The following is a 13,983-nucleotide window of genomic DNA, read 5'->3' as shown; positions in this document are numbered from 1 at the left end:
TGTGCGCCGCGTCCCCACGAGGACCTCCTCGCCCTCTAGCAGCGCCACGTCCTTCTTGCTCGGGCAGAACAGGGCGACTCCGGCGCTGCTTCACCTCCTCGGGCTTCGAGGACTTGCGAACCTTCGTGTAGCTGAACACCTTGACCACCCCTCCGAGACAGCCGCCCCAGGGGCCATGGTGCCGTAAAGGAGGGAGGACACGAGGAAGAGGAAGGAGTCGCTCCTCCGCCTCCTCCTCCTCCGCCGCCGCCGCCGCCCGGAGCCCACCGAATGCGTGCTTTTTAACCGTGAGTTCGGGGAGGGCGCAATGGCTCTAGTTTCCCTACTTTGTCCTAGTCTCCATCGTCTTTATTAAATAAAGGAACTTAGAGATACAGTTCTTCCGGGTATCCGGAAATGCCAAGAATCACGTTTAAAATGAGTAGTTTGAACCAAGTGGGCTTTGAGATCCCGTTTATATCCTAGAATCTGAGATTGCACCAGCCCCGACACTGTCTGCTCCAGGGTCCCCACGGCATCCTCTGCTCTCCTTGGCTCTGCCCCCACCCCCTCCCCCACCCCGAGTCTGTCCTGGGAAGGCCTTTGCAGATGACTTCCTCTAGCTCTCCACGTGCTCAGACTGGGGGAGGGGAAGGGGTAACCCAGGACCCGCTGCCTCTTCGGGCTGCAGGAAGCCGATTCATCCGGTAGGAACCCAGGGAGCCGCACTGAGAACCAGGTCGCCACGGGACTGAGCAGAACGCAGTGCCAGGTATGGTTGGACCGTCTATGGAGGGGGAGGGGATGGCCAAGATCTCCCCCGGGGCCCTGAGGGTCAGAGCTGGGAATCCTGTTAGAGTCTCTAGTCCAACCGTCTCATTTTACAGAGGAGGAAACTGAGGCCTGGAGAAGGGAAGGGACTTGCCCAGGGTCACACAGCTAAAGGAGAAGGCAGGAAACCTGGACCCCCGACCTCTGAGCCCAAATTCAACATTCACTACGATACATTTCCTTCCATAGTGTATCTTTGAGGACATCTCATAGTCCTCTAGAAAGATCCAAGGAATTTACTGCTGTTGAAAGATTCCCCATTGTGGGTAGTCAGAGACTCGGGTTCTAATCATTGTCTCCTGGCATGAACAAAAGTGATTCAACTTAAATAAATATTCTTAAAGTATTTTTATATACAAGGCCACTGTGGGGCTGGTTTTATCATCTATAAAACAGGAAAGATAATTCCCCCCTTTGTCCTTTATAGTACCTCGGTTTTCAAAGGGTATATATGCTCCGGGTGTCTTGCTAAAGAGAACTGTGTGGAACTTGCCTTTACAGTCAAAGGCAGAATTTTCCATCCTCTCTGGCCATGCTGTGAACTTCAGTGTTTAGTGTTCCAAGGAAGGCTTGCCCTGGAGTCAGGAAGGCCTGAGTTCAAATCCAGCTTCACACCCTTTCTTACTGTGTGGCCCTGGGCAAGTCATTTAACCTCTGTTTGTCTGTTTCCTCAACTGTGGAAATGGGGGTTAAAAATAGCCCCTGCCTTCTGGTGTTGTTGTAAGAATCAAATGAAATAATATTTATAAAGCACTTAGCACAGTACCTGGCACATAGTAGACGTCTGACAACTTGTGATTCCATGATCCTGTTCAATGGCCATTTCCTGTAAAAAAAAAAAAGGCAGATATATGCGACTTCAGTTCTAAGTAACTGCAAAACGTGGTGATCCAGGCTGATCCAATCTTTCTTCACAGGCTGAGATATGAGGAAAATGAAGATTCTACTGAGTATCACAATGTTGGCCATCTTATACACCGACTTCGTCCCTGTGTTTAATGGGAACGTATCATCTGCTTTGAATAATACCAACATAATCCGATTGAGGGGGCTGGACACGGAGACTACAACAAGTTTAGGTCAGATCAACCTGGGATGGGCTTTGAAACTGGCATGTACGGCCCTGGGCTGTTCATCCTGTGGAAGGCAAGGAGAGGTCCACAGAATACAACTCTGTGTGCTCTGGGGCATTTTACAGTTGGAAGCCCCTTTCCTCCCAGAATTTCTGATGAACTGATTGACTGTGGAGGGGGGAGGGGAGTGGGGGTGAAGGGAGGAAATTTCCAGGAGGACTTTGGGCTTCTGAGCTTGGGTTACAACAGGCTTGTAGTGCCCCCAACAGAAATAGGAAATGTGGAGGAGGGATGGGAAGATCATCACGTGCACCAGGATATATGGGACAGATCACTGGATCTGGAGACATAGGATCTTGATTCCTGGCTCTGATAGTTAATACCTGTGTGACTTGAAGTAAGGCATGCAGCCTCTCTGAGCCTTGGTTTCTTATTTGGAAAATGAGGGGGATTGGACTAAATGACCTCTAAGTTCCCTTGCAGTTCTAAATCTACATTCTTATGAGCTCTGCCATATTATGACGAGCTCCCTTTTTCTGGGCCTCAGTTACCTTCTCTGAAAAATAAGGGGTTGAATTCGATGGCCTGAAAGTCTTCTTTCAGATATCAGTCCTATCAGCTAGCATGTTTTAAGAGCCTGGTATGTGCCAGATACTGGGCTAAGGGCTGGGAATACAAAGAAAATCAAGACACAGTCTGCCCTCAAGGAGCTTATAGTCAAACGTGGGAGATGACATGCAAACAACTAGGTACAAAAAAGATATATGTATGTGTATATATACACACATACACACACACACACATAGAATTGGAAATAATCTCAGAGGAAGGCACTAAGAAGGTGAGTTTTTAACTGAGACTTGAAGAAAGCCAGGAAGTGGAGATAAGGAGGGAGAACATTTCAGATACGGGGGACAACCAGTCAAAATGCCCGGAGTCCAGAGACGGAGTGTCTGGTGCAAGGAACAGCCAGGAGGCCCATGTCACTGTATGACAGAATATGTGAAGGGGAGTAAGGTGTAAGAAGACTGGAAAGAGAGGAGTGGGCATGATGAAGGGTTTTAAAAGCCAGGGGAAGGATTTGGTCCTGAAGGAAATAAAGATCCAGTGGAGTTGATTGAATGGAGGTCGTGGGTGGGTGACATGGTCAGATTATACTTTAGGAAGATCAGTTTGACAGTTGAGTGGAGAATGGACTGGAGTGGGGAGAGACTTGTTGCAGGCAGACCAGCTAGCAGTCTGTTGAAATAATCCAGGCATTACTGAAGCATTCTCTCTCTCTCTCTCTCTCTCTCTCTCTCTCTCTCTCTCTCTCTCTCTCTCTCTCTTTCTTTTTTTGTTTCTTTTATTTTAATTTGAGTCATCTTGTACAAAATGACCAATATGTAAATGTTTTACATGATTGCACATATATAAACTATATCAGATTACTTACTGTCTCAGGGAGAGGGAGAGGGCAGGGATGGAGGGAGGGATAGAATTTGGAACTCAAAATTTAAAAAAAAGTGATGGCAGCATCAGAGGAGAAAAGGGGGAATAAATGAGAGATGTTATAAGGTCAAGTCACTTAACCCCAATTGCCAAAAAAAAAAAAAAGAAAGAAAAAAGAAAAATGCATGCTCCAGTATCTTCCCTCTGTGAATTATTTTTCATTTATCCTGTATATAGCTGGCTTTCTATACATTTTTGCATGTTGTCTCCTCCATTAGATAGTAAGCTCCTTGAGAGAAGTGACTGTCTTTTGTCTCTTTTTATCTCCCTTGTGATTAGCACAGTACCTAGCGCTTAGAAGGTGCTTATAACATCTCTCATTTATTCCCCCTTCTCTCCTCTGATGCTGCCACCACCCTGGCACATCATGCCTAAATTTTTTCCATAAATTTTTTTTCCACGCAGTAGGAATTTTTTTTCCAAAAAAAATTTTTTTTTTTTGGTTAGACAGTGGGGTTAAATGACTTGTCCAGGGTCACACAGCTAGTGAGTGTTATGTGTCTAAGGCCAAATTTGAACTCAGGTCCTCCTGACTCCAGGGCTGGTGCTCTATCCACTGCACCACCTAGCTGTCCCTCCCATTACTTTTAAGACCAGATACAGTCTTTCCTGATTGGCCCCAAATAACCTCTCCAGTCTTTGGGGCACACACAGACACACACAGACACACACACACACTATGTAAATACTGTTCATTTTTGTCTTTGACTTCGTAACACCTAACATAGTGCTGGGTACATGGTTGTTATTTGATTGACTGGACCCCTTGTTAATTGAGGAATGACTCTCGTTCTTACATATTTTTACCAATTCCTACGTATCTTAGATATCAGACTTTTACCAAAGATGTTTGTTACAGGTCCCCACCCCCCCACTCCAATTCAGTGCTTCTCTTGTGACTCTAATTACATTGATTTGTTCAGGAAAAAAGTTTCTCAATTTTTATGCAATTGAAATTGCTTGTTTTATTTTTATGATCACCTCCATTTCTTGTTTACTTAAGAGTTCGTCCCCTAACCCTAATTACGAAATCTGCCTTCCATTCTCCTCTATTTTTAAAAATTCTGTGATATTTTGTGCTTAGGTCTTATATCTCTTTGGGTAGTATGGCAGTACGTGGTTTAAGATGTTGATCTAAATCCATTTGTTCCATTTTGCTTCCCAATTTTCCAGGCATATTTTCTTGAATAGGGATTCCTCAACCTAGTAGTTGGTGTCCTTGGTTTTATCAAACACTAGGATCTATGTTCAGTTGCTTCTTGTTTTCCTAATTTGTTCTATTGACTGACATTTCTGTTGTTAAACAACTAAAGAGTAGTTTTGGTCATTATTCTTTTAGAGTAAAATTTGAGATCTGAACTATTAGGCTGTCTTCCTTCCCACTTCCCTCCCATTATTTCTTTTGAGATTCTTGACCTTTTGTCCCCCCAGGTGAATTTTGTTATTACTTTTTTCTTGTACTAAACTAGAATGTTGGTAGTTTAATTGATATGGCACTGAATATGTGAATTAATTTGAGTAATATTTACCAAAAAAATACATATTTCATATTGCCGTAGACCAAACACAAGCAATTAATATTTCTCTAATCATTTAGATCTTCTTTTATTCTACAAAGAATAGTCATATGGTATTCATATGTATGTATATGTATACATATGTACGTGTATATGCATATGTGTGTATACACACACACACACATAATTTCTGTGTATGTCTTGGCACATAGTCTTAAGTTACCTCAAATGAAATTTTTTTCTCTCTTCCTTTCTTCTTGTTTTTGTTGGCAATATACAAGAAGGTTTTTGTGGATTTACTTATATTCTTCTACTTTACTGAAGTTATTGTTTCAGTAACTTCGAGTTTTTTTAGTTGACTCTAGAGGCCTCTAGGTAAGGCTGTCGTGTCATCTACAAAAAATGTTATCTTCTTTGTCCATCCTTATCCCGTTAATTTCTTTTGTTTATCGTTGTATAGCTAGAATTTCTAGAACTATATTAAATAACAGACAATAGAGTGGAATGATTCCATTCTTCTATCTTCCCTTTCTTTACCCAGATCGTACCCAGATCCCTCTCATATCCTCCCTTTATTCATTCCTTTAAAATTAGGCTTCCGAGGTTGAAGTCTGTTTTGCTGTGACTCTTCCCTCCCCAACTTTATCCTCCCTCTGAAAACCCCCTCTTTCCACTACTTGGCTCTGACTTGCTCCCTCTCTACTTCTTGTATTCCTACATTTTACTTTTTATGTGGTTAAGAGTGTGTTCTTCCTTCCTTTGCCAGGTTCAGGTAAGAGTGAAATTCATGAGATGCTTATTCTTCCCGATATCATCTTCGTGTTTGCATACCCTTCTGATGTGCCTCAACAATGTAAATGAATAAGTTCCCACCTCTCATTTCTTATTTCTTCCTTGGTGTATTCCTTTTCTCCTCTGTTTTCTTTTGTCTCTTGATACAAAACAGAGCAAGAATGACAGTAAGAACAAATCGCACCCGGAGCCTCTTCTGTCCAAGGCATTTTAACCCTTTCACGTTGCTCAAATTTATTTTTCTTTCTAGGTTTCTCTCATCGCATGCATTTGTATTTCAAAGATTCTATCCACCTTCTGTTTTCTTAGCAAGAATATTTTAAAATCATCTGTTCTGTTAGCTGTCTCATTTTTCATTGGATAATTATATTCAGCTTTGTAGAATGAATTATTCTTTGTGCCTTTTGATATATCATATTTAAAATTTTCCTTTTCCTTATTAGAATTGCTATAGAATTTTGTGTGAATGTGACTGATATTCTTTTGTATTTGGTTGCTTCTTCCTACTTATTCACAATACTTTTTTTTCCTTTGAACTCCAATCTCTGGAGTTTAATAATTACATTTCTAAATGTGTTTAATGTTGGGTTTCTTTCAGAGGTAACCTAATTTCATTCAGCCTCTAGTTCAGATGGTTTTATAGAGTTTTCTTTTATGATTTCTTGAAATACAGTATGTAAGTTTTCAATTTTGTCATGATTTATAAGTATTCTAACATTTTAAATTTCATCCTATCATCTTTTCTTTCCAGTTAGTTGTTTTCAAACAACTCATCATTTATCTCTTGTTTCAATTCTCCCTTCATTTTCCCCAGTCACTCTCAGAGTACTTGTGACTAATCCATTGTCTTTCTTTAAAAATTAAGCTGGGGTTCTGCTTGAAATTATTGAGGAATGATTTGTTTCTTCTGGGATTTTATCCTGGGATTCTCTTAACCTGTAGTATTTTCTCATCATATAAAGAAGTTTTCTGCTAGTCACTCATTTCTTAAACTTCTACATTAGGACTGTCTTGGAAATATAACACCTTGTGGTTTTTTTTCAAGGTTCTCTGGGCTTAGCAATTACTAGAGTAGGTGAAGTTCAGTCCACAATAGGAAAAAGCCTGCAAGAAACCACAATTAGCCAGCTCTCAATCCTTATCCTAAAGCAGGCCTGTTCATGTTACTTTTCTGTCCCTTCTAGTAGACTCAGTCTGAACACTAAGGTGTAGATAAGAATACTGGATAATTTAGTTGAGTTTTAAACAACAGTCTCTGTGTCTCATTCCTTTTAACAGTCTGGGCATGGTAGCCAAAGTGAGATCTTGGACATTTCTGGGTTTTAGCCTCCTATTGTAATCCTAGCCTGGGAGCCAAAATTGGGACCAGGTCACTTCCCCCTGATTTATCCTCCAACCAAGAAGATATACTATCTCAGGCCTGTTTCCCAGGGAAGTTCCATTGTGAAAGTTGGGAAGTTAAGTGACTTTGGGCCTATCTCCTGGTGCAATCCTGAATGGGGAGGAAGGCATTCTTAGTGTTTCTCTGGGTTTCTAGATCCTTTGCTTTCTTGGTTCTCTTCTTTACCATTCCCGAGGGAATTATGGGGAGAGCTGGGCTTGGTAGGAAACTTTAAAGTAAATGCCTTTGCCAGAAGCTTCAACCCCCTTATTTTATAGAGGGAAACTGAGGCAAAAAGTAAATAACTGACTTGATCAAATCACGTAACCAGGATTCCATTTCAGGGCTCCTGACTGTAATTACAATGCTCTTTCCAGGGACCCCTGTCGCCTCCCCCAACAACCAAATTGCAATATTTTGGCCAAATGCAGCTGAGTCCCTCACAATGGGATGCCATGGTAGCATAGAAGAAAGAGCCCCAAAAGGGAGAATCAGAAGACCTGGGATCATGGGACATTTAGGTCAAGACACTGCCTCTGTCCACTCTGGACATTTTCTCTGGTTTCCCCCTACGTGCCTAGAAAGCTCTCCCTCCTCATGTCCGCCTTCTGGTTTTCTCCAAGTGCCAGCTAAAATCCCGCCTTCTATAGGAAGCCTTTTCCAACCCTTCTTCATTCTAGTGGCTTCTCTCTGTTGATTATTTCTAATTTATCCTGCGTGGAGCTCATTTGTACTTTGCATGTTGTATCCTAGCTAGCCTGGGAGACCTTCAAGGGCAGAGACTGTCACTTACCTTCCTTTTTATCCTCAGAGCGTAGGACAGTGCCTGGAACACGGTAAATACTTAATAAATGTTTATTGACTGACTGGGACAGTAGAGATCACTCGTCTGATCTCCTTATTTTATGAACGAGGCTGGGCCATCTCCGGTTGTTCTGGTCAGTTTGTGGCCCCTGAACCCAGATGGCTCTGGAGGAGAAAGTGAGGCCGGTGAGCTTGCACAGCCCTCCCTCACTCAAAGCAAAGTTAATTGCAAGTCATGTCATCATCTCTCTGATGTCATGGTCCTCTTCGAGAACGAAGGACAAACCACATACAACCACAACCTTTATAAATGAGGTAAACAAGGCTCAGAAAGGGAGATTTACATGTCCAAAGTCATATAGGGCAATAAAGAATTTGGAATTCAAATCCTGGTCCTGTAACACCTCCCCGCCCCCCCCCCAAATCCTGGGCTGTTTCCATTATATTGTCATGTGGCTCCCTGTTCCAACACTCACTAGCTGAATATCCATGGACAGTGCACTCATTTGAGCCTCACTATCCTCATCTGTACAATGGGCGCAACAAGGCATCCATTGCCCACTTCACAGGATTGAAGTAAGGGAAACCCTGTAAACTGCCAGCCCCCACAGGAACAAGAGCCACCACCCTTGGTGTTCATTTGATGGAGTGCTTGACATCCGAGTCATTGGTCTGGGTAAATTGGGGTGTTGCTTCCAGCTGCTAGTGGAAGGGTCAGGCTTCCTGAGTGCCACGTTCTTCACTGGCTCTTGTCTTCGCTTCACAGTACGCCTCCAGTGTCACGTGTGCATGGGAGACTTCCAGTGCCAAGCACCACAGACATGTGCCCCTACCGAAAAATTCTGCATGATCGCTCAGACCGGTAACAACTTTCCCCTTCTTCCATCCCGGCCCTCCCTCCTCCCTGTCCATGGTTGTCTCCATGCCATCCTTGCCCAAGGTCAGGGCTTGCACCAGGCAGATAGGTGCAGATAAGGGCATTCCCCATTCCCAGGGAAGATCCCCAAGCCCTCTCGTGAATGGTCACATCATAGTGGTGGTGGTGGTGGTGGTGGTGGTGATGGTCGTAGCCTGTAACACTTTGGAGTGGGAGTCAAGAAGGTCTGGGTTCAAGTCCCGTATACTAGCTGCTTGACTTTGAGCAAGTAGGCCAGTGGGAAGAGGGAAGGGTGATATAAAACACCACTACTCATCAATTGGATGACCTTGTGGAAACCATAGAATGTCTGTGCACTCTGGTTTCCTCACCCGTAAAATAATGGGGTTGGATTAGATCAGATGTGTCATGTGTAGGCTGAAATCAGGCCAGAACCATTAAAATATGATTGAGAATGGTTTAACAAAATAAATAAAAAATATATACAGTAGTGAAAATAATACAATATGACATAGATAATGTGAATTTGTGGTTTTCTAAGTCACTAGGAGGGGCAACTAGATGGCACAGTGGATAGAGCACCAGGTCTGGAGTCAGGAAGATTGGAGTTCAGATCTGGCCTCAAATGCTTCCTGGCTGTGTGACACCAGACAAGCCACTTAACCTATTTGCCTCAGTTCCTTGTCTGTAAAATGGGGTCACACTGGAGAAGGAAATGGCAAAGCACTCCAGCATCTTTGCCATGAAAACCCCATGGACAAAGCCCATGGAGTCACATAGAGTCAGATATGACTGAACAAGAGGTCGGTATGAGGCCTTTGGGAATCCATTTCTATTTGAATTTGACACCACTGAACTTTAAGATTCCTTCCAGCTCCAAACCTGGGGTCCAAATCTCGTTCCTTCACATTAAACCAGAGCTTTAGACCTGGAAACAGTGATGTGCTGTAAACATTTAACAGCTGGCTCACTAAGGGGAAGATGTATGTACAATGCACTTTTGAGTTTAATCTCCATTATTCACATTTTCTCCATGATTTTCTTAAGTCTAAACAATCAGCAAAACAGTAACTCCAATCTTGATCTGTAAGCATTTGCTGATTTCTGAGGGGTAAGCAGCCACACTGAAATTTTAACAATTAGTTCCCATGGGTTGGTAGGAGCTGGCTCTGGCCCACACCATTGTCTGGAAGTGACCTTAAATCCTAGAACATAGAATATCGGAGTAGAGAGAGATATTGGAGATCATCTATTTAGCCCAACACCATTTGACATAGAAAGAAATTGTGGTCTAGAGAGAGGGCAGTGACTTTCCCAAGGTCACTCAGGTGGGAAGGCTCAGAACTGGGATTTAGAACTAGACTCCAAGTCTAATGTACTTTCCATTATGACAAGGGCATAGGATCATAGAAGTCATGAGGGGAGGGGGGTGGAGAAATAAGCATTTGTGTGGTACCTACTATGTGCCAGGCAGTGTGCAAAGCTAAGCACTTCACAGATATTTATCTCATTCGATCTTCACAAAAACTCTGTGAGATAGGTACTATTATTACCTCCATTTTACAGCTGAGGAAACTGAGGCAAACAGTGGTGAAGTGATTTGCCCAGGCTCACATAGCTAGTGAGTGTCTGACGTATTTAGTCTAACTCTTTCATTTTGCAAATAAGGAAACTGAGGCCCAGTGGTTGAATGTATAGGGGGATGCGTGTGTATATGTGTGTTCAAAACAACATGTAGGTGAGGATCAGAATGAAAATGTATCTGGAAGGTGCACCTGCAAGAACTAGGTGTCCTTTCATTGGAATCGTAGGCTGTCAGGACTGCAGAGGAGGGTCCCTAGAGATGACATAGTTTAACTTCATTTTAAAAATGAGGAAACTGAGTCCCTAGAGTTTTAGCAACTGCTCAAGGTCACCCAGCTCGTTGTGGGCAGAGCAAAGACTCACACCAGCATCCCAGAGTTCTTCCCCTCCTTTCTTAATCATTCATTGATTCATTCAGACAACTGAGGGTTCAGTGGATAGAGCATTGGGTTTGGAGTCAGGAAGACTTGAGTTCAAATCCAGCCTTAAATAGTTCCTAGCTTGGTATGACTCTGGGCAAGTCATTTAGTCTCTGTTTGCCTCAGTTTCCTCAACTGTAAAATGGGGATAATAATAGCACCTACCTCTCAGGGGTGTTGTGACAATCAAATAAGACCATATTTGTAAGAAGCACTTAGCACGGTGCCTGGCATACAGTAGGCACTTAATAAATTCTTGTTCCCTTTCCTCATTCATTCATATACCATTTATTAAGAACATACTGTGTGCAGAGAAAAGCTTAGCTGAGGGGCCTTATCTCATGGAGCTCCTGGACTGAAAAGGTTAATCATGAAGTCTGATCTCATTGGCCAGATGAAGAAACATGCTCAAAGGGGCAAGGGAAGTGAGTTCTAATTCCAAAATTCTACAATCCTAGAATCAGAGCCTGAGGGAATTTCAGGGTGAGGGCCCCAGACTCCATCTAGTCTACCTTTAGGCAGCTAGGAGGCACAGTGCATACAGCTTGTTCTGTGTTAAGGTCCTTCCCAGTGGGCCTGGAGTCAGGATACATGGGTTCAAATCTGACCTCAGACACTTAGTAGCTGTGTGACCCTTGGTTAGCCACTTAGCTGCTGCTTGCCTCAATTTCCTCAACTGTAAAATGGAGGTAATAATAGTATCTATCTCCCAGGGTAACTGTGAAGATTAAATGAGATATTTATAACTGCTAAATGCAGTACTTGGCACATGCTTCTTCCTGCCTTCCCTTTCTTCCTTCCCTTCCTTCTTCTCTCCTTCCCTCTTTCCCATCCTTTCTCCTTCCCTCCCTCTCTCTTTCCCTCTTTCTTTCCCTTCATCCTTCCTTCCTTCCTCCCTCCCTCCTTCCTTTTCTCCCTCCGAGTCTCTTTCCCTCATTTCCTCCTTTCCTCTCCCCTTCCCTCCCTCTTTCCTTTCCTTCTTCCCTATCTTTTCTCTCCTTCCTCCCCTTCCCTCCCTCCTTCCCTTCCTCTCTCTTTCCTTTTTCCTTTCCCTTCATCCCTCCTTTCTCCCTCCCTCCCTCCTTCTTTTCCTCCCTCCCTCTTTCCCTCATTTCTTCCTTTCCTCTCCCCTTCCCTCCCTCTTTCCTTTCCTTCCTCCCTATCTTTTCTCTCCTTCCTCTCCTTCCCTCCATCCCTCTCTCCCTCTCTTCCTTCCTTCCTTTCTTCCTTCTCCCCTTTCCCTCTTGCTGTCTCTTATTCCCTCTCCAATTCCAGCTTCTCCAGTTCCTCAAGCCCCCACAATTCCATCTGTGCATCTCCTTACATTGCCCTTGAGGTCATGCATCCCAAGCTGGAAACATTTTGGAATCTTAAAAGAGGAGAGGAGAGTGCAGTGGGCAGCAAGCTGAATTCTCTCCCCTTTTGCGGTGGGAGATGTAGGTTCAGTAACTGATTTCTCCTAGGTCTGGCTCATTGCCCTCCACCACTCAGAGGTGGGGACAGAGTGAGCTAGGCCCCAACTTCATGGGGTGGGGGGCCGAATCATCAACAACGCTACTATGGAAGGATGCCACTTAGGACAGTGTTGTTCAGGCTGTGCCTAGAGAGTGGAAAAAAACACAGATCTGGGAGACCCCAGGACTCCTGACTCCTGACCCAAGGTGGGACCTTGGATTTTTCTCTTTCCTTCTCTATGTCTCAAGTCAAGTGAAGGGACTGGACTAGATTTTTTATGATATCCTCTCAGACACTGGCTTTCTGCATTCAAAGGCCTTTCTGGGAAATGCATTCTAGTGTAGACAATAGAGAGCTAACAGTAGAGTCCTGTCTCCACCACCTACTAGCTGGGGGACCACGTGCAAGTCATTTGTCCTCTGGGTCCCCAGGTCAACTCTCTAGAGTAAAAGTTCTAGGTGGGTTACTGGTCTGCATCAGTGAAAAGAATTCCCATACTGGGAGTTCCCATGCCAATGAAATCCTAAGTCTGAAATCCATGGAATCCAAACAAAGTATCTTCTACATCTAGTACCCTGTGTTCTGAGAGGACTTCTAGCTCCAGCCCTCTTATATGTTATGTTCTATGGCCCCTGGCGACTCCAGCATTCTATGATCTAAAGTCCTTCCCAGCTCTGACAGTCATCTATGTACTAAGGTTCCTCGCAGTCCTGATGTTCTGTGTTCTAAGGTCCCTCCCAGCCCTGACAGTCCATGTTCTAAGGTCCCTCCCAGCCCTGACAGTCCATGTTCTAAGGTCCCTCCCAGCCCTGACAGTCCATGTTCTAAGGTTCTTCTTAGCTCTGACTTCTGTGTTCTAAGATTCTTTATGATAAAGTCCTTCCTGCCTCTGGTGTTCTTAAAGTCTCAAGTGCTCAGCCTGGGTATGTTTTAGGTACAGCAGATTGTTAGCCTCTCCTTTCAGGAACATTATACTAGAAAGTGGCCCAGAAAAGGTTTTATACAAGTCAAAGCAGATGGGTCGTCCTGTGTGAAAACAGTGGAATTCTAAGGATGTTTCCATTTTTTTCCTTTTCCCTCTTAACATTCAAGATAAAAACGAGTACAACGTAATCAAGTACTGTGCAGAAACGTGCCCGTATATGGAGCGATTCCATGGAAGAAGTGAAGGTGACGGGTACCTTGCCTGCTGTGCCCAAGACTTATGCAATTATAAAAGACTGGGGAGCGGGCACAGAGCGCTCTGTGCTAGTGTCCAAGCGGTGGCAATGGCATTCATAGCGAGCTTCTTCGGGACTCTCAGGGTCAGACCAGGAGATGCTGGGATAGAACTGTGACCTCTGAGACCCTGCCCACGCCACGTCCCTCTCAGTAAGAAATTCTCACCCATGTCTTCTGGAAAAGAGCTACCCGGGGCCCTGGAAGCCTTTCCCATAGCTCCTGAGAGCCAGCATAGGAGCCCTTCCCTGGCTTATGTTCTTTATGTTTCTTTGAGATGTTTGGAAAGTGTTATATAAATGCTCACTGGTATGATTAATAGTAACGATAATAATAAGAAGAATTTCCATTGCATTTTCATCCTTATTTCTTGTGGGGGGCATGTGTCTTTTTTTCTCTCAAAATGTGATACTCTAGGACTCAAAGTCTTGGAGCATACCTGGGAAATTCTTATCAAACAAGATGCTGGAAGGAAAACGCCTTTGTAACCAATGCTAGCCATTATTAGCTATAAGATTGCAAGCTCTGTGAGGGCAGGAAATATATCTCAGCTCAGTTTTCT

At 43.8% G+C, this 13,983-nt stretch overlaps 1 protein-coding gene across 2 annotated transcripts; it reads left to right on the top strand.

Annotated features, from left to right (window-relative positions):
- Nucleotides 1-111: 111 nt before the first annotated feature.
- LY6K (lymphocyte antigen 6 family member K) lies at nt 112-13,775 on the top strand. Of its 2 annotated transcripts, XM_020994986.2 has the most exons (5): nt 112-287; nt 671-751; nt 1,728-1,889; nt 8,635-8,730; nt 13,296-13,775. In XM_020994986.2, the coding sequence occupies exons 3-5, from the start codon at nt 1,736-1,738 to the stop codon at nt 13,538-13,540; spliced, it is 495 nt and encodes a 164-aa protein (XP_020850645.1). In that variant the 5' UTR covers nt 112-287; nt 671-751; nt 1,728-1,735; the 3' UTR covers nt 13,541-13,775. The 2 variants fall into 2 exon arrangements, with proteins under 2 accessions (XP_020850645.1, XP_078009922.1); XM_078153796.1 differs by lacking the exon at nt 112-287 and having other exon boundaries at nt 588-751.
- The last annotated feature ends 208 nt before the right edge of the window (nt 13,776-13,983 follow it).

The sequence above is a fragment of the Phascolarctos cinereus genome, unplaced genomic scaffold (genome assembly GCF_003287225.1).
Source record: "Phascolarctos cinereus isolate Bilbo 61053 unplaced genomic scaffold, phaCin_HiC Scaffold_4;HRSCAF=312, whole genome shotgun sequence".
NCBI lineage: Eukaryota > Metazoa > Chordata > Mammalia > Diprotodontia > Phascolarctidae > Phascolarctos > Phascolarctos cinereus.
This window is presented reverse-complemented; position numbering and strand designations above follow the sequence as displayed.

Excerpts from the sequence above, each read along its gene's own strand:
- LY6K (XM_020994986.2), top strand. The coding sequence starts at position 1,736 with ATGAGGAAAATGAAGATTCTACTGAGTATCACAATGTTGGCCATCTTA. Across the intron at positions 1,890-8,634 it reads GGAGACTACAACAAGTTTAG|TACGCCTCCAGTGTCACGTG; the intron begins GTCAGATCAACC and ends TTCGCTTCACAG. Across the intron at positions 8,731-13,295 it reads CTGCATGATCGCTCAGACCG|ATAAAAACGAGTACAACGTA; the intron begins GTAACAACTTTC and ends TTAACATTCAAG.